Genomic DNA, 20272 nt, shown 5'->3' on the forward strand with positions numbered 1-20272 from the left:
CATTGCTGGTGGGAGTGCAAATTTATACAACCATTCTAGAAATCAATCCAAAAGTTTCTCAGAAAATTGGCAATAGTTCTACCTCAAGACCCAACTATGCCACTCCTGGTCATATGCCCAATAGATAATCCATTACTCCACAAGGACACTTGCTCAACTATGTTTATATGATAAAGGAAGGAAAGAGAAAGAGAAAGTTGATGCCCTCAAGAGTCTTCAATTAGAGAAAATTGGTTCATAATTCAGTTTCTCATATTACTTTTTTAAAGGATTTTGTCAAACCAGTAATTTAACAGACTGGCTTCACACACACACACAAAAATGAAGAGCAATCATGTGATTATTTTCTCCATATTTTTATTGCATAATAATTATTTGAGAAGTCATTTATGGCATGCTTGTGAATAAAAGCCCACAATCTTTAGGCTACAAGGTGGCACAACTTCCGTGCACTGATGTTTTAATGAAGTGTGTGTTTACCTACAGTTTAGGAGGAAGAAGTGTACTAGATTTTACAGCTCTTCAGATTACTTAACCAAAAGGTCAAGGCCTAAAAATACATAAAGTTATATGGTAAGGAGAGGTGCCAGAAATACACATGACTTTAATTTTTCTTAAGTGCATTTGAAAGTTCCAGAATGGCATGAAGATATTAGTTTCATTAACTGTAATGATAATAATCAGTAAGAGATGTGCAAATATAGAGGAAATGAGTATGTAATACCACAACTACAAAATCCTGAGGAAAAATAGTATTAATAAAACATAATAAGTTTAGAGCTATTTGGGATACCATGGGTTGAATTACTGGTAAAGGAAAGGTTTAGATAGTACAATTTCTTAAAAGAATAATTACAATAAGAAGTTTACCTTAACTGAGAGATGATGAAGCAATCACAATAATACTTAGCTGACCACAAAACTACTCCTGCAGTGGGGACTTTCCTTAACTTCTCTCTCAGATTCTCCCAGAAACAGGTTTGGTATCACCGGATTTAGGAATTTGAAATCACCAGTCCCAGAGTCTCCAGTCAGACATACCTCATACTGGTAGTTCTGAGACAGGGTCCCCATACCGCTGACATCCACCAGGTGACCAGGAAAGTGTCCCTCGGGCAAAGAGCAGCCACCCAGAGGAGCCGCCCTGGCCTTCCTGCACAGTCTTACCCCGATGAAGAGCAGCACACACAAGAGGAAGAGAGAAGACACAGATGCCAAGGCAATGACCAGGTACAGCGTGAGCACATCTTCATCATCCTGCGCGGGGTCGCGAGCCACCTCTGGCAGAGGCAGGTAGGACTGGGAGAAGCCATCCACCAGCAGCACATGCAGAGTGACACTGGCAGAGCGCTGAGGATCGCCATTGTCCCTGACCAGCAGCAGCAGCCTGTGCTTGGGGGCATCGCGCTCACTCAGCAGCCTGGTGGTGCGCACCTCGCCATTGTGCGCCCACATGCTGAACAGCCCTGGCTCCGTGGCCTTGAGCAGCTGGAACGACAGCCAGGCGTTCTGGCCAGAGTCGCGGTCCACTGCCACCACTTTGGTGACCAGGTAACCAGGCTCCGCCGCCCTGGGCAGCAGTTCAGTGCAGGACACAGAGGCGTTCTGCAGAGGGTAGAGCACGAAGGGCGCATTGTCATTGTCGTCCAGCACCAGCACGCGCACCAGCACCTGGCTGCTGAGTGCAGGGGAGCCTTGATCTGTGGCGGCCACGCGGAACTCGAAGCTCTGCATGACCTCATAGTCGAGCGCCCTGAGTGCGAACAGCTGCCCATTATCTGCGTTGATGGAGACTAGAGAGTGGAGGTCCAGCTGCAGGTCGTGGGGCGGCAGCAGCGAGTAGGTGATGTGGGCATTGGAGCCAGAGTCTGAGTCTGTGGCTCTGATGGTGCCTATGTGCAGGGCGGGGCTGTTGTTCTCGCTGACAGACAGGGTGTAGGAGGTTTGGGTGAAGGCGGGGGCGTTGTCGTTGATGTCAGACACCTGCACTGCTATGGTGTGCTGGGTTGTGAGCCTGGGTGTGCCCATGTCGGAGACTGTGATGGTGATGTTGTAGTCAGCTCTGCTCTCTCTGTCCAGCGGACTCTCTGTCACCAGGGTGTAGAAATTCTTGTAAGAAGGCTTTAAAATGAACGGCAGATGATTTGAAATTGCACAAAGCATTTTCCCATTCTCCCCGGAATCTCTATCTCGTATTCGGATGATAGCAACAACAGTTTCCAGAGCATTTTCCGGGACTGAGCTGGTCAGTGAAGATATGGTCAGCTCTGGGGCGTTGTCATTCACATCCACCACCTCTATCACCACAGTGCCTTTTCCAGAAAGCCCTCCTCCATCCGTGGCCTCAACCTCTACACGGTAAGATTTAATTTTTTCAAAGTCCAACTCCCTTTTCAGTCTAATTTCTCCCATGACTTCGTTTATTGAGAAAGTTTGTTGGATTTCATCTGATGCCTGGAACAAGCCATAGGAGACTCTCCCAAAGTTGCCAGCATCTGCATCTCTTGCTGAGACAGTCAGGACTGGAGAGTCTAGGGGACTGCTCTCCAGGACCTGCACCTCATAGGGAGTGTTCACAAATTCAGGAGCATTGTCATTGATGTCCAGGATCAGGATTCGAACCATGGTTGTACCTGACCTAGGAGGAGACCCTCCATCCACTGCTGTGAGGGTTAAGCTCAGTTCTTCCTGCTCCTCTCTGTCCAGGGCTCTGTCCTGCACCAACTCTGGGTACTTCTTTCCTTCACTGTTATTTCGAGTGAGGACATGAAAATGAGAGTTGGGGCTGACTCTGTATTGTTGAATCCCATTGCTGCCTACATCCAAATCCTGGGCTAATTTTAATGAAAACTGTGTGCCTGGCTGGCTGTTTTCTCGAATTTTCAAGAGCATTTCCGTATCTGGGAATTCTGGAGAATGATCATTTATGTCCTGGATCAATAATTCTCCTTGAAAAAATTGCACTGGGTTTTCTATGAACACCTGGAAATGCAGCACACAAGGGTCCACAGAGCCACACAGCTCTTCCCGGTCTAGTTTCTCCCTCAGAAGCAAATCTCCAGTCTCAGGATCCAGAATCAATTGCTGTTTGTCATAGTCAGACACCACCTGCGCAGACCGGGCAGCCAGCTCCTCAGGTCTCAGGCCCAGGTCCTTGGCCAGATGGGCTACAAAGGAGCCACGTTCTGTTTCTTCCAGGATAGTGTACCGAGGAGGCACCATTAGAACCTGACCCCAAAAGAGCATGAGAAGAAAAGGTATCACTTGCCTGTTTGGATGGTTTCTCTCCAGCTTCTCCATGGTGGGAACCGCAGTGCTTACATCCAATCGTTTAGCAGCCTCTGAATGGCTTGAATGCTGAATCCTGATTCCTTGGTTGAATGAGTCTTTACTCGGTTGCACTTAAACTTTGTTCATATGGTAAACAGCGGTCTAAGACCCATCCAGAGACCGGTATTCCTTGCGATATTTCCTGTTTTTAATTCTGTCTTGCAACACAAAGGACCAGGAAGCTTTTTAGCGGTTATTCACAACCTTAGCCTGCAGCGCCACCCTGTGTCCATATTGAGAAATTGATAGTGTTTTCAAGTCGGAAACCTTTTGAAAATTTCCAAATGCATATATAGAAATCCTTGAACTTTTTATGTTTATAAGTCGTGTTCCTGCTTTAAGTTGCATAATTGATAAAGTTATTTCATTTTAGTGTGTTTGCCAGAAAAAAATTTAGGTCGGAAAGGGGAAGTTAACTCAGTTTTCCCACATGTCCAATTGGTGGGAATCGACAATACTTTTGTATTTTGCATAATCTAACCCAGTAAACCAAATCCTTAATTTTGAATTAACTTCATAATAGTTATATGTGTTTGCTTCTGAAATAAGAACTCTTTAGAGGTGCAAGAATTTTTAAACAATCTGTACCACATTCTCCCAAAGAAGACATTATTTTTCTAAGGATAGCTTCTCTTTTTTTTACACTGGTGCACAAATTATTGAATTAATAGTCTTACTTTTATTTACTGTGTGAAATTAAAATATACCTAGATAGAGGTGAGGTAAATTGTGACAGTGTCACAGAATGTTAGGTCTGGAGAGGGAATTAAAGTATTCTAACAAATAAGACAAATGAAGGTTGAAGTACTGAGTTAACATCGGGGTCATAGCACGACAAAATTGTGTTTAAGTAAGGGATTTAAATCTACTTAGTTACCCATATGTAAGGAATTCTTAAAGGGGGCTTTATTTTATGAGTTGATATGGCGTAATCTATCACGGGTGAAGATTTTTTTATAGTGAGCTTTGTGGACACCCTTTACATTGTGGGTATCAGATTCGCTGAGAGAAATCAAGTACTGACTTAAAGAATTTTTAGCATGAAGATGTGCCATCTCCTCATAACAGTATAAACAAAGAAGAAAGCAGAAGAAGTAGAAGAAACAGAAGAAGAAGAAGAAGAAGAAGAAGAAGAAGAAGAAGGAGAAAAAGAAAAAGAAGAAGAAGAGAGGAAGAAAGGTGTGGGGGGATTGCTGATTACTTTTAGGTAAAAACTAGAGAATGTGTCTGAAAGAGTTCTCAGCATGAGTGTAGCTGCTATGATTACTCTGAAAAGTAAGAAAGCTGGAGCATGATGAGAAAACACATAACTAGGTCATATATAATCAAAAGATGGCTCATCTTTTGCCTTTATAATGAAGGATTTCCTATGCTTTTGCACCTGATTTCATTTAGTTATTGGGTTAATTTATGATTGATGTTGAATAAGTTCTTGCTAAAATATGTCAGTGCTCATATTTTGGAATGTGGATTATAGTAAGCATTGAACAAGCATCAGTTGAATAAATAAATGCACCCAAATAATTCCATTTCTACATTCAAATGATTCCAAGAGCATTGACGTAACTAAAGTAAAAATACAAAACAAATACTAAAAACAATAAAAAGAAAGATCTGTCTTTTATTTAAATAAATGTAAAACAAGTCTCCTGAGCAGAACAAATAGAAAAGTTCCTGACATAGTAGGCAGGTTCTATTTAGACTTAAAGTTCAGGAGGAATAATGCTTATATTTTATTTTCCCATTTCTACATGTTGACACAGAGTTTTGAGATCAACTATTTCCATTTCTTCTTACAACTCAGAAAAATAAAATAAAATCTTGGAGTGGAAAGTTCAGGTTTCCTTGAAGACTCAGTTTTCACATGTGATGTTTTCTGCAAGCTGGGCAGGCAACATTTTGCCCAGGTTGGCCTGTGAGAGGGCACATGATGTTTTTCTGTGAGCTCTCACATGCGAGGACGTGACTTCGGCTGGGTGAGAACATCTGTGGGTGGACTGAGAAGAGGAGATACATAGAGGACCACGAACAATGAGACTCCACTTTTTCAGATCGACATCGCTACGCTGATCTACATGCTTCAACACTTGACTTCCCAGAGAAAAACCTTCTGGAGAGCTTCTCAGGGAAATCCAACTGAGTCCTGCAGCTTTCGCTGACTTTGTATTGCTGCTTGGTGTTGGCCCTTGGACTGGACTGCTGGTACCCTGAAGACTGAGTTTGGTAACTCCCTAAAGACCCATTGACCCTAATCAGCAGGAAGTAGATAAGAGAGGTCTACAGCCATTTTCCCTACTAATATCCTACCTAAGGTTTCAGAGGGTGGTTGGAAGGGAGATAAAGATACTTAAGAACCCTAAATAAAGTAGTTTTGGTGGAAATTCTAAGCCCTCAAAATCTCTGTAATACTAACAACGTACTATATCATAATATGGAAAGAATTATGATCAACATTTTACATATTAATGCATTTCCTCTCCTATCTACTCTGTGAGATTTGTCCTTGCAGTGTCCATGTTATACATATAGGAAGAAACTGAGATTTGGCTTTAAAAGCATCCCAATATCACATGCCATGTGAAAACACAAAGTAGAGTTTGAACTGTTTAACGTGGCTCCATAGTCTCTTAAGTGCCCAAGTAGAATGAGAAGGGAAAACAATTTTGTACAAAATTTACAGTAGATCCAACATTCAGCCTTTGTTTGTACACACACACACACACACACACACACACATCCCTCTCATTGATGGCACGTGGTCTTTCCTCAAGTTTTCAGTTATTATTAGATCCTTCAAAATTCTTCCTCAGAAGTAATCACCATTCAAGAGGAAGCCTTACCAGCTTAGAAATCAGAGTTTTGTTGGTAAGACGCAATTATTCTCAGTCTTAGAATATAAAATATTTCTGTGGAGGTATTTTAAATGATATTAGAGCCAATAAATGTTGTTTCCAGTTTCTGACTATTACAAATAAAACCACTATGAACATAGCTGAGCAAATGTCCATACTGTCTGGTGGAACATATTTTGGGCACATGTCCAGGAGTGGTATTCCCAACATTCTGAGAAAGCGCCAAATTAATTTTCAAAATGGTTGTGCATGTTTACACTCCCACCAGCAGTGGAGGAGTGTTCGTCTTTCTCCACATCCTCACCAGCATGTGCTGTAGCTTAAGATCTTGAGCTTAGCCATTCTGATGTATGTAAAATGGAATCTCAGAGACATTTTGACTTGCATTTCCCTGATGACTAATGACACTGAGCATTTCTTTAACTGTTTCTCAGCCATTTGATATTCCTCTGTTAAGAATTCTCTGTTTAGCTCTGTACCACATTTTTAAATTGGATTATTTGGTTTGTCGGTGTTTAATTTCTCGAGTTCTTTATATATTCTGGATATTAGCCCTTTGTCAGATATAGGATTGGTGAAGATCTTTTTCCAGTCTGTAGGCTGTTGTTTTGGTCTACTGAGAGTGTCTTTTGCTTTACAGAAGACTTTCAGGTTCATGAGGTCCCATTTATTGACTGTTGATTCTATTGCCTGGACTATTGTTCTGTTCAGGAAATTGTCTCCTGTGCCAATCAATTCAAGGCTCTTCCCCACTTTTACTTCTAATAGAGTTAGTGTGTCTAGTATTATGTTAAAGTCTCTGGTCCACTTGGACCTTAGTTTTGCACAGGATGATAAATATGGATCTATTTGCATTATTCCACATGTAGACATCCAGTTAAACCAGCACTATCTGTTGAAGATGCTGTCTTTTTTTTCCATTGTATAGTTTTGGCTCCTTTGTGAAAAATCAAGTGACCGTAGGTGTGTGGGTTTATTTCTCGATGTTTGATTTGATTCCATTGATCTGCAAGTCTGCTTCTATGTCAGTACCATGTAGTTTTTATTACTGTTGCTCTGTAGGACAACTTGAAATCAAAGATGGAGATACCTCCTGTAGATCTTTTATTCTACAGGATTGTTTTAGCTTTTCTGGTTTGTTTTGTTTTGTCTTGTTTTTCCACATGGAGCTGAAAACTGTTCTTTTAAGATCTGTAAAGAACTGTTCTTGCTAGGCCACAGAGGAAGATGATGCAGCCAGCCTTGATGAGACTGATAGGCTACGGTCAGATAGAAGGAGGAGGTCCTCCCCTATCTAGAGACTAGAGAATGTGCATAGGAGGAGAAAGAGGAAGGGTGGGACTGGAAGGAAATGGGAGAATGGGCAGCAAGAGGGGTACAAAATGAATAAATTGTAATAAGTAAATAAATGAAATTAAATTTAAAAAGAATTGTTTGGGTATTTCGTTAAGAATTGCATTGAATTTGCACGTTGCTTTTAGTAAGATGACCATTTTTACTATGTTAATCCTACCGATCCATGAGTGGGGGAGATCTTTCAATCTTCTATATCTTCTTCAATTTCCTTCTTCAAAGACTTGAAGTTCTTGACATACAGGTCTTTCACTTGATTGGATAGAGTTACACCAAAACATTTTATATATTTGGGAGGCTATTGTGAAGGGTGTTTTCCCCTAATTTCTTTTCAGCCAGTTTGTAATTTGTATACAGGAGAGCTACTGATTATTTTGTTGTTGTTGTTCTTAATTTTATATCCAGACACTTTGCTAAAGGTGTTTATCAGCTGTAGGAGCTCCCTGGTAATTTTTGAGTTCACTTATGTTTACTATAATATCATCCATGAATACTGATACTTCTTCCTTTCCAATTTGTATCCCCTTGATCTCCTTTAGTTGTCTTATTGCTCTTGCTAGGACTTCAAGTACTATATTGAAGAAATAAGGAGAGTGGACAGCCTTGAATTGTCCCTGATTTTAGCAGAATTCCTTTGAGTTTCTCTCCACTTGATTTGATGTTGGCTATCGGCTTTTGTAATGTTTAGGTATGTGCCTTGTATCCCTGATCTCTCCAAGGCTTTTATCATGAAGGGGTGTTGGATTTTGTCAGAAGCTTTTTCTGCGTCTAATGAGATGATTGTGTGATTTTTTTTTCAGTTTGTTTATATGGTGGATTACATTGATGAATTTTCATGTGTTGAGCCATCCTTGCATTCCTGAGATGAAGCCTACCTGATCATGGTTGATAATGTATTTGCTGTGTTCTTGGATTCAGTTTGCAAGTATTTTATTGTAAAGTATTTTTGCATCAATGTTTATGAGGGAGAGTGGTCTGAAATTCTCTTTCTTTGTTGAGTTTTTGTGTGGTTTAGGTATCAGGGTGACTGTGGCCTCATAGAATGAGTTTGGCAATGTTCCTTCTGTTTCTCTTTTGTGGAATAGTTTGATGAGTTTTGGTATTATCTCTTATTTGAAAGCCTGGTAGAATTCTGAGCTAAACAATCAGCCCTGGGTTTTGTTGTTATTTTTTTCTTTGTTTGTTTTTGTTTTTGTTTTTGTTTTTTCCGGGAGACTTTTGATGACTGCTTCTATTTCTTCAGGGGTTATAGAGCTGTTTAAACCATTTAAACAGCTTATCTTGATTTAGCTTTGGTAAGTAAAATCTCTTCAGAAAATTGTCCGTTTCTTTTTCAGTTTCCAATTTTGTGGAATACAGGTTTTTGAAGCAAGACCTAAAGATTCTTTGGATTCTTTGGGTCTGTTGTTATTGTCCCCCTTTTCATTTCTGATTTTGTTAAATTAGATACTGTCTCTCTGACTTTAGTAAATTTGGCTAGGGGGTTGTCTTTCTTGTTGATTTTCTCAAAGAACCAGCTCTTGGTTTCATTGATTCTTTGTATTGTTCTCTTTGTTACTAAGTTACTGATTTCAGTCCTGAGTTTGATTATTGCCTGACATCTACTGCTCTTGAGTGTGTTTGCTTCTTTTTGTTCTAGAGCTTTTAAGTGTGCTTTTAATTTGCTAGTATGAGAATTCTCCAGTTTCTTTATGAAGACACTTTGTGCTATGAACTTTTCCCTTAGCTCTGCTTTCACTGTGTCTCATAAGTTTGGGTATGTTGTCCTTCATTTTCATTGCATTCTAGAAACTTTTTTTTAGTGTTTTTCTTCATTTCTTTCCTGACCCAGTGGTCACTGAGTGGGAAAATTTTCAGTTTCCATCTGTTAATAGGCTTTCTGTTGTTTCTGAGTTGTTGTTGTTACTCCAATCAAGTTATTTAATGAAAATTAAACATGATTTGTTTGTGTCAAATTTTGTTTCATTTGTTTTGATGTGGGATCTCAAGTGGTAACTTGATAAGACCTAGAATCACCTGAGACCCGGACCTCTGAGTGTGTCTTTAGGGGACTTTCTTTTCTGTTTGTTTGTTTGGTTGGTTGGTTGGTTTTGGTTTAGGTTTTTGGAGACAGGGTTTCTCTGTGTAGCCTTGGCTGTCCTGGACTTGCTTTGTTGACCAAGTTGGCCTCTAGATCCACCTGCCTCTGTTTCCCTGAGCACTAGGGGATTATCTTGATTACATTAACTGAGGTGATCTGCCTACTGTGGGCAGCACTATTCCTTTGACTAGGATCCTAGACTATATAAAAATGAAAAGGTGTGGTGAATACAGACATTCATTGTTTTCTGCTTCCTGACTGTGAATGCAATGTGGCTAACTTCATCAAGCTCCAGGACTTCCTTGCGATGGTTGACCAAACCCTTGAATTGTGAGCTGAAGTAAATCCTTTATCCACTGAGTTGCTGTGGTCAGGGTATTTTATCACAGCAGAAAAAGAAACTAAGACATTTACTTTGATGCACTATACTTAGGTACATATATGTTAAGGTTTTATATTTTCCCAGTAGAGTCTCCCTTTTATTATCTATAATGGCCCTCTTTAACGCTCTATTTTAGTAATCTTTAAATTTAATTTTGTGGTTGATTTTGCTATTCTCCAATTGTCTTCTGTTTGCTGTTTATATGGTTTATTTTTTTCATTCTTTGACTTTGGACAATGTCTTTGAGTAATTATGAAAACATGTTCATGAATCTAAAATGTGTAAAGGGTAACTGTGTTATGTGGCACAAATGAGAAGAAAGGAATATAGATACATGAAAGTAAAATTTTGAAAAACACTCATAACTGCACTTACAAGGTTTACAAAGATTAATATCCTTAAGTAATTATAAATATATGTTCATGAATCTATAATTTGTAAAAATGAAATTTATATTACATGGCACAAATAAAAAGAAAGGGCTATAGATACATAGAAGTAAATTTTTATAAAGCATTGATAACTCCACACTGTACAAGATTCACAAAGATTTAGTGTGTCACTCTTAATTACCAGAGAAAATACTAGGAAAATAACCACCAAAAGAAAAGTCCTTCTTTTGTGGTATTGGAAATCAAACCTTAGACCATGGGCATGCTATAAAGAAAAGGTACTCTAAAACTGAGTCATAGTCCCAGTCTGTGGTAGTTTCAATGAGAACGATCTCCAAAGGCTCATATATTTGAAAGTTTACCCATATCCTAGTTGGTGGGACAGTTTGGAAAGGATTAGGTGTAGCCTTGTTGGAGCTGGTGAGTCACTGAGGTGTGAGCTTTGAGATTTCAAAAATCCATGCTATTCCCAGTTAGCCTCTTGCTTCTGGAGCAAGGTGTAAGCTTTCAGGCACTTCTCCTGCACCATTTTTACCATCTGCCATATTCCCTGCCATCAGGTCATGGACTCTCACCCTCTGAGACTGTAATCCTCCAGCGAGCTCTTTCTTCTGGATAGAGTATTTCTTAATAGAGTCTCTTGCTTTGGTCATGATATTTTATCACATCAGTAGAGAAGACATATTTCATTCAAAATGACCATATTATTTGAAGTGGCAGTTCCTTCTAGATCTAATTCTAAATTGTATTCAATTTAATCATTCTTAATGATACTGTTATCTAATCCCAATTTTTGTACATCTTTGAAGTATGGAGATTGCCAGAGTCCAAATCTGGCAAGTTCAGTAACATGGGGTGGAGTTGTGGAGTCAGTGGAAAGGAAGACTCTGACCCCTTGTTCAGGTTTGAGCAAGTGACCTCGAATAGCTTGAGCTGTCTTTATTCATACAAGATTTTAGAGCATTCAAACATTTGCAGCTCCAGATTCTCCTTTAATCATTATCCGGGACTCCCAACAATTACTTATTAAAATTCTTTTTAAGTTTCCTTTGTTCCCTTGTTGCCAGTGATTAACCTTTACCCATATCCTAAGTAGTGTAGTATTGCAATCCAAATAATTATGACATAGCTAAGCACACCTGAATATCGGAAGCCAAATGACCTGAATGCTGTATTGCAAGCAAAAATATTATATCCAGCCAAGCACATCCACTTTGAATTGTGTGCAGGCCGGCAGTATACACGCAGTTTCAAGGTAAGACATTAGAATCCAAGCATAAACTCTCAACAGCAATATAACCTTTGCATCGTTTCACAGTCTGACTCAGTATGTTCGCAATATGTGTTAATTTGTCTTTTATACCATTTTTATCTGTCTAATTTTATAGTATGGTCCTGCTCTCTACAGCTTTTCTTATAGAGCAGAAACTAAAAGTTAATACTTTTTCATCAACCCATACAATTTCTACCTTCTATGTAAGCCCTTGTTTAAGGCAAGGAGGAATCGATCCTACTTGTATTTCTTTCTTTTTTTTTTTCAACAATACGTGGCCAATAAATCCTTGGCTACAATAGCCTCAAAATTTATTATGTCATTTTTTTCAGGTTCTTCATTCATTTTTAAAAATGTATTTATTTTTTAAATTAATTACAGTTTATTCACTTTGTATCCCAGCTTTAGCCACCTCCCTCATGCCCTTCCCAATACCACCTTCCATCCCTCATCTCCTCCTGGGCAGTGGACTTGCCCAACCCAAGTCCACTGATAGCGGAGGACCTCTTTCCCTTCCATCTGATCCTAGTCTATCAGGTCTCATCATGACTGGCTGCATTGTCTCCCTCTGTGGCCTAGTAAGGCAACTTGTATTTCTTTTAAGAGCATAGCAAATTTTACTTACAAACCTACCCTAGAAATGAACTAACTTGTCCTGAGAATGAACTCTTCGCTATTGACCTTTAGGTCCTATCTTCCCTTAGCTGGTTTTGAACTTTCCCTCACTCCAATGTATTGGCAAACTTAGGTCCTCAGAAACAGTTGACATTTCTAAGCCCTTTCTTTCTTCTTCACATAACCCTATTATTTTTGAGACCATCTTTTCTAAAGGTTTTTGTCAATCATGTCTTCACTTAACCTTTAAGTAGGCAGGAATCAGGGCTCTGTCTCTCAAGGATCAATGCAGCCATTCCAGATACCATTCCCACTGTTCCTTGCGAGGTGGGAGATAAACTCCAAGGGCCTTGCCTTAGAGGTCACTCACAGAACACTCACGTACCTTTTCCAGAAGAAGCAACATGGCTTCCACCAAAAGATGGAGGCATAAAATGTATCAAAAGTTATAATCTGAGCAAGATTTTGAGTAATCCTAAATCATGTCAGATTGCAGTCAGAAGAAACCTTGAGAGAAAGCTAAAAGATTTCCTCCTAAGTCACCATATATATTGGAAATGAGTAGTAGTATACAATAAGCTTTAACAGAACCTGTCCTTACTGTAGTATTTTTTAAAAAATTATCCCATGGGTTTTTACTGCAACAGCTCAAATTTTACAAAACCAAAGTGGCATCTAACTATACACCTCACCATATAATATGAAAGTAAAAGAATGCTCATAGTTTAAAATGACATTTAATTTATTCCTGTTGTTTGAAAATGATTCTAACAACACTGAAGACTGAAAGCTTAAAAGCAATCCACTGGATTTATACATGGTTTTTTTTTCTGCCCTTTGGCCAACATAAAAATGAAATCTTGAATATTAATTGCTGCCTAGTGTGGTAGTGCATGCCTTTAATCCCCACACTCAGAACACGGAAGTAGGTGGATCTCTGTGAGTTTGAGGCCAACTCAGTCCACGCCACGTAGTGAGTTCCTGAACAGCCAGAGATAGTGGAGATGCTCTGTCTCAAAAACTATTAATAGCTGGTCTCGATAGAGAGACGGGTTAAACTTGTTGCTCCTAAAAGAATTTCAATGTACTATATTTCTTAAAGGAAACATTTTTCCTTTGTACTAACACTTTACTTATAGAGGAAACAGTCTAAGATTATTTTAACAGATGGCTAAAGAAAATGCACTTAGGTTAAATGCAGCTTTGTTTTGTTGTTTTGTTTTGTGAGTCAGAGACTCACATAACCTGGACAGAACTTAAACTTGCCACGTGGTGCTCGCACTCGAACCTCCAGAGCACTGTGCATGCTAAGCAAGCACCCTATCAACTAACCTCTACCTCCAAACCACACATCATCCACAAAGAAGAATGACACTACATCATTTACAGGAAAATGGGTGGGACAAGAGCCACACACTTCTGGGTGACATTTTGGCGCAATGTGAAAATAAAGGGGGAGGCCAATGATTAAGGATGCAGATGATCTGCATCGCAATGGACCTACCACATTATATAGTTAGTATAACCCCTAAAAGAAAAGAAGATGTTACAGATACATTTTGAAAATGTTTGGAATTCTACGTTGCTTACCAAATATAATACATTTAATGAGATTTTAAAACTATTTCAGTCATTACTAAAGCAGTGAAGATATTGCTTTCCTCTGAGTAACAGAAAACATACACTAAGATTGCACTACCAAGACAGGAGGCAATTGAAACATTAATCTGTGACATAAAAACTAAAACCACATAGAAATCAAACGTAATCTGGGTGAAACATTACTGATTTCCAAAACAAACAAACAAACAAAAAGAACCCTACATCTCAACAACTACTATTTTATCCTTCTCTTAATGAGATTTATCCTACAGTTTTAGCTATTCAACATATAAGTGTCTGGAATCAGATTGTTGGGAATTATAGGCTTCAGGAATTTAAAATCTGTTGTGCCAGAGTCCCCAGTCAGACACACCTCATACTGGTAGCTCTGGGACAGGGTGCCCGTGCCGCTGACATCAACCAGGTGACCAGGAAAATGTCCCTCGGGCAAAGAGCAGACACCCAGAGAGGCCGCCCTGGTCCTCCTGCACAGCCTCACCCCCACGAACAGCAGCACAGACAAGAGGAAGAGTGAAGACACAGACGCCAAGGCTATGACCAGGTACAGCGTGAGCACATCTTCATCATCCTGCGCGGGGTCGCGCGCCACCTCTGGCAGAGGCAGGTAGGGCTGGGAGAAGCCATCCACCAGCAGCACATGCAGAGTGACACTGGCAGAGCGCTGAGGATCGCCATTGTCCTTGACCAGCAGCAGCAGCCTGTGCTTGGGGGCATCGCGCTCACTCAGCAGCCTGGTGGTGCGCACCTCGCCATTGTGCGCCCACACACTGAACAGCCCTGGCTCCATGGCCTTGAGCAGCTGGAACGACAGCCAGGCGTTCTGGCCAGAGTCGCGGTCCACAGCCACCACCTTGGTGACCAGGTAGCCGGGCTCTGCCGCCCTGGGCAGCAGCTCAGTGCAGGGAGCAGAGGAGTTCTGCAGAGGGTAGAGCACGAAGGGCGCATTGTCATTGTCGTCCAGCACCAGCACGCGCACCATCGCCTGGCTGCTGAGAGCTGGGGAGCCTTGGTCGGTGGCGGCCACGCGGAACTCAAAGCTCTGCAGGGCCTCATAGTCCAGCGCCCTGAGCGCAAACAGCTGCCCGTTGTCCGCGTTGATGGAGACTAAAGAGTTGAGGGCCAGCTGCGGGTCATTGAGCGGCAGCAGCGAGTAGGTGATGTGGGCATTGGAGCCTGAGTCTGAGTCTGTGGCTCTGATGGTGCCTATGTGCAGGGCGGGGCTGTTGTTCTCGCGAACAGACAGGATGTAGGAGGATTGGGTGAAGGCGGGGGCGTTGTCGTTGATGTCGGACACCTGCACTGTTATGGTGTGCTGGGTCATGAGCCTGGGTGTGCCCATGTCGGAGACTGTGATGGTGATGTTGTACTCGGCTCTGCTCTCTCTGTCCAGTGGCCCCTCTGTCACTAAAGTATAATAGTTCTCAAATGTGGACTTTAAACTAAATGGAAGTTCGTTCTGAATAGAACACACCATCCTTGCATTATCCCCAGAATCTAGATCAAAAACACTGAAAACAGCAACTACAGTCTCTGGGGAGTTTTCCGGGATAGGGCTTGTGATCACAGAGAAGCTCAGCTCTGGAGCGTTGTCATTCACATCCAACACCTGTACAGCCACAGTGCATTTGCCTGAAAGGCCCCCTCCATCTGTGGCTGCGATTTCCACATTATAATATCCAGTTACCTCAAAATCCAACTCTTTGCTCAACCGAATTTCTCCTGTGGTTTCATCTATTACAAATGGTTGAGATGCTCTGCCTCCTTGGAACAGAGAGTAGGCTACATCCCCATTCTTCCCAGCATCTAAGTCCCTGGCAGAGACCCTGACAACCAAGGCATTGAGGGGGCTGTTCTCAGGGACCTGCACATCATAGAGCGACTGTACAAACTGGGGGGCGTTATCATTGATGTCCACCACCTCAATGCGCACTGTGGTGGTCCCAGACCTGGGAGGGGTCCCCCCATCCAGAGCAGTGAGGGTTAAAGTGAGCTCAGGCTGCTCCTCCCTGTCCAGGGCTCTGTCCAGCACCAGCTCTGGGTTTTTGCTGCCATCTGGGCGACTGTGAGTAACAACGTGGAAATGGAGGTTGGGGCTGACTGTGTAGTTCTGAACAGCATTGCTCCCTATGTCAGGGTCCTCAGCTGCCTTCAGAGGAAACACAGTGCCTGGCTGGGCGCTCTCAGGGATTGTTAGAAGCATTTCCCTGAGAGGGAACTCTGGAGAATGGTCGTTTATGTCTGTGAGCTGCAGGTCAGTTTGGAAGAACTGCACAGGGTTTTCCAGAATGACCTGGAAGTGCAGCACACAGGGATCTTTCTCCCCACACAGCTCCTCGCGGTCTAGTTTATCCTTCAAGAACAGAATCCCAGTCTCAGCATCCAGCTGCAAGAGCTCTTTGTTTCTTCTGTGATGGATTCGAGCCCCTCTAGTGACCAGTTCCCCTGCCCTGAATCCCAGATCTCTTGCCAGGTTAGCCACCAAGTAGCCACTCTCAGTCTCTTCTGACACGGAATATCTAATTGCCTCAGAGCCGGATTCCCACAAAAGCAACAATATAGTAAGAAAAATGACTTGCCTTTGCTGTGACGTTTTTGCTAGCGCTGTCTCCATTGTTCACACTGGATCCAGAAGCTGCAGTGTCTTTTAATTTGTTAGAATCCAACCACGTGTTTTGATGAAATAACAGAACTAAATTTTACTCACTGACTTGCTCTTAGAGATACGCCTTTTCTGGAGATCTTTTCCCGAGATTCAACCGAATGCCAGCTTCTTTTAAGGAACTGTGTAAGTTCTAACGTTCAGCAATGGCTTCCGGGGCATCTGCAGTGCCCATTATTCCCACGCTTAGCCTGCAGCGCCACCACGCGTCCTTATTCGCTATTGCATGTAATTTTTTCATTGTGTTTCTTTTTTTCTACCTTTGTTAAAATACATTTATTTCACTTTTTTATTTTGTTTTTAACAGCTGGTATTGAAAGCTTTAGAGAACTGCCTGAAAAATACTAAAAGGAACCGTTTTGGAACTCCCTTTCCATAGAACATACAAATGATACAAAGTTATTGTGACTGTTACCTTAAATTTGACCACCAGCTCTCCTGATTCTTCAAAAATTATAATACCGATTTTTTAACTTTAAATTATAAACTTACTCTGTAAGTAAAACATGTGTGCATTTAAAGCAACACATACATTCAACTTTTGGTCAAGAACCATCAGTAACAGGTCGATGCTGATGGCTGGCATAAGCACTTACAAGTATATGGATTATAAAAAAAATCATTGATGTTCTCATCTGCTTGTTGCAGTAAAGAGGTTGAGGAAAGCTTTTTTTTTTTTTTGAAGTTAATCCCCCGGTGAAAACAAAATGAAATAGGACTTTAAAGAATTCTGAAATAGAAAGAGTTCTTGGTAACTAGTATGTGTTATGCAAAGCTAGTGAACTGTCCTAGGCTTGTCTCTGCCTTGAATTGTTTTGGTGAGATAATTCCCAGGCTTAGCCTTCTTTCAAAAGATTTGTTTGTTTTGTGTTTGTGTGTTTGTTTGTTTGTTTGTGACAGAATTTTCCTCTGTTGCCCCAGCTGTCCTAGAATTCACTATGTAGACAGGGCTGGCCTCAAACTCCGAAAGATCTGCCTGTCTTTGATGCCAAGTATTGGGAATTAAGGACATGCATCACACACATCCAGCCAGAAGATCTCTTATGGTGCCAGAACTGGAGCTATCCGTGATTCTGATTGTTGAGAGAAGAACATCAGTAGAACTAGGGGAACCATCGGGTCTCTAGAACTCTCACTGCTGGAGAAGGGCAGATTCCAGCTTTGATTGGGAGAAGCGGTTTGTTACCAGGATCACATCTGGGAAGTCCATGTTCCCATCTTCTGTCCCATGTATACAGACGCAGACGCACATACAGTGGAAGCTTGTCTCTGGGTTCATCTATTTCATTACTTTGGCTTTTGATGGTTTTCCAGTTTTGTTGTAATATTTTTGACCCAGTCCACTAGAAACCAAAATTAATTCTGATGTCTTTTTTATGAATTTTACCTATTTCTTTTTCTGTTTGTTTCTTCATAAAAGCCATGACGCTTGCACTGTGTCTCTTTCCTTTGCAGCATATACATTCTAGTCTTCTCCATGTTTTTAATTCTTGAACTATTTCAGCCACTGATTTGGGGCACAAGGCATCATTTGGGGCATGGCACATGTGTACGGACTCTTGGTGCATCTGAACAAGCTGCTGTTTGTTTTCTTGAATAGATAATCCATAGCAGTTTAGCTTTTTCTTTAAATCACAGTCAGGGAGTGGGTTATACAGTTTGGCACAGAGACTTCCTTTTGTGAGCAGAATTTCTAAGGCTTCTTTTCTTCATGTGATAAGAAGCTGTCTAGACTCTCATGAATGAGTTTTTTGGGGATGTTGACTCTTAGAAACACGGCAAGTCACAGTAGTGTCCTGTTTCAGGGTAGATATACATGGAGGCACACAATGGTTTGCACCTAAGGAACCAGATGCCATCTTTCCTACAAAACGTGTCTCTTCAGACTCTGCAGAAGTGCTTGGCTCTGTTTGAGGGTTTAGTTTCCTGTCATTTTATTTTCCCGTCAACTTTGATGGGGACCTCTGACAAGGAACTTCTCCATTACCCTGTTCCTTTGGTTGACAGGAAGAATGTTTGATTCAGGCTTCAGCATCATGTAGTTTGACAAGAGTTTCCTCTGAGGTGGAAGACACAGGAAATACAGAAAATGCCCTTGACTGCCCTAGACTCACTTTGTAGATCAGGCTGGTTTGAACTCAGAGATCTGCCTGCCTCCTTCCTCAAGTGCTGGAACTACAGCTGTGCGCCACCATGCCTGGCTTCACTTCTGACTTTTAACCTCTAAGTATAATTGCTTTTTGATGCCAGGTAGTCAATCTAATATAGAAGGTTAATTCTACAGATATAAGTATAATTTTTAACCTGACACACAGTATACACACACAAATATATATTACACACATACACACTATATATGTGTGTGTATGACTTTTGATTGTGCTAAGAAAAACAAACCTTAAACTGATAAGAGCTTGATGCCTTCAGTAGAACTTCTGCCCTAGAACAGCACATGTTAAACTCATCCTGTGTCTAAAAATGAGAGCAATTAATTGCAAGAGACATACATGTAATAAAAGCGTTGAAAAAAAAACATGTTGACATATTGCCATTATCAAGATACACGGCTCCTATTTTCCACTTTTGATCAGTAACAACAAGATAACCTTGTTCTTAAGGAATACATTCCATGTGAGTTACTTGGGTCATGTTTACTACTACACCGTAGTGACAGAAATTCAAATTTCTGGTTTATTTTATAAGCTGCTGGTGGCTTCTCGCTGGTCTGGGGTGTTCCATACTTTTTGAATACACAAAGAGATCAGAGGAGGGTTTTCCTTGGTGTTTATTTGCCCACTTTCATTTATACGATTAAACAAAATGGACTTAGGTGGCTGGATTATCTTAGGAGAGTTTGAATTGTCATGATGTTCAAGCATAATTATGAAACGTTCATTTAGGGTTGTTAATTATCATCCCAAAATGTTTTTTATATAGACAATAATAATTGGAAAGGGATTAATGCTATTTACCATATTTCTGCCATGAATTTCTACTTAATTGTGCTCTGAGTTTTATAACTTTCTTGATTAACTTTTAAAGTTGAATAAAGACTAAAAACTATGTTTTAAGAATAAGTCAAGCTGTCATTAACTTCCCTTTTTGTTATATTCTTACAGGTAAAAGTAATTCCAGGGTCCCTTGAGTTCCATCACCTGCCATGCCAAGGGGGCATGCTGGGCCCCAGGAACACCGAGGTTAGACTCCACCTCACCATTCCTTTGCCTGCCAAGTCCACTTGGGGCACAGCCAGCAGAGGTGAGCAGTGGCCAGTCCCTGAGCTCCATTGTAAGGTCAAAAGCTCTGCCTACGTCCCCAAGGAGTCCCGACAGCATCAGGAGCATCCCTCAAACACCAGAGAAAAACAGATGGATAAAAGCCAGCATCAAAACACAATCAACACAGCACAATAAGGCACCACCAGAGCCTACCTATCCTGCTAAGCAAGACCTCAATATCCTAACAAAACCAAAGCACAAGAAGATGACATCAAATCCAATCTCATAGAGATGATAGAGGTCTTTAAAAAGGAAATGAATGGATCTCTCAAATTCAGAAAAATACAATAAAACAGATGAAGGAAATAAATAAAAATGTTCAAGAGTAGAAAGTAGAAATAGAAGAATAAAGAAAACAAGAAGTGAGGGGCTACAATAGAAATGTTAAGTGAATAAATGAATTAATTAATTAAATGAATTTTTAAAAAAATCACA

At 40.9% G+C, this 20272-nt stretch overlaps 2 protein-coding genes and 1 pseudogene across 2 annotated transcripts; all 3 read right to left on the reverse strand.

The window, feature by feature from the left end:
- Window positions 1–352: 352 nt before the first annotated feature.
- LOC132652333 (protocadherin beta-4-like) lies at window positions 353–4462 on the reverse strand. The gene has a single exon (XM_060377386.1). The coding sequence runs from the start codon at window positions 3298–3300 to the stop codon at window positions 907–909; it is 2394 nt and encodes a 797-aa protein (XP_060233369.1). The 5' UTR covers window positions 3301–4462; the 3' UTR covers window positions 353–906.
- An 8535-nt stretch (window positions 4463–12997) lies between these two features.
- LOC132652334 (protocadherin beta-6-like) lies at window positions 12998–16707 on the reverse strand. The gene has a single exon (XM_060377387.1). It carries the CDS (start codon window positions 16509–16511, stop codon window positions 14154–14156), a length of 2358 nt encoding a protein of 785 aa, XP_060233370.1. The 5' UTR covers window positions 16512–16707; the 3' UTR covers window positions 12998–14153.
- Window positions 16708–17915: 1208 nt separating this feature from the next.
- Window positions 17916–19903, reverse strand: LOC110541795 (E3 ubiquitin-protein ligase RAD18-like; annotated as a pseudogene).
- Window positions 19904–20272: the final 369 nt, after the last annotated feature.

Source organism: Meriones unguiculatus, chromosome 2 (genome assembly GCF_030254825.1).
Source record: "Meriones unguiculatus strain TT.TT164.6M chromosome 2, Bangor_MerUng_6.1, whole genome shotgun sequence".
Taxonomy (NCBI): domain Eukaryota; kingdom Metazoa; phylum Chordata; class Mammalia; order Rodentia; family Muridae; genus Meriones; species Meriones unguiculatus.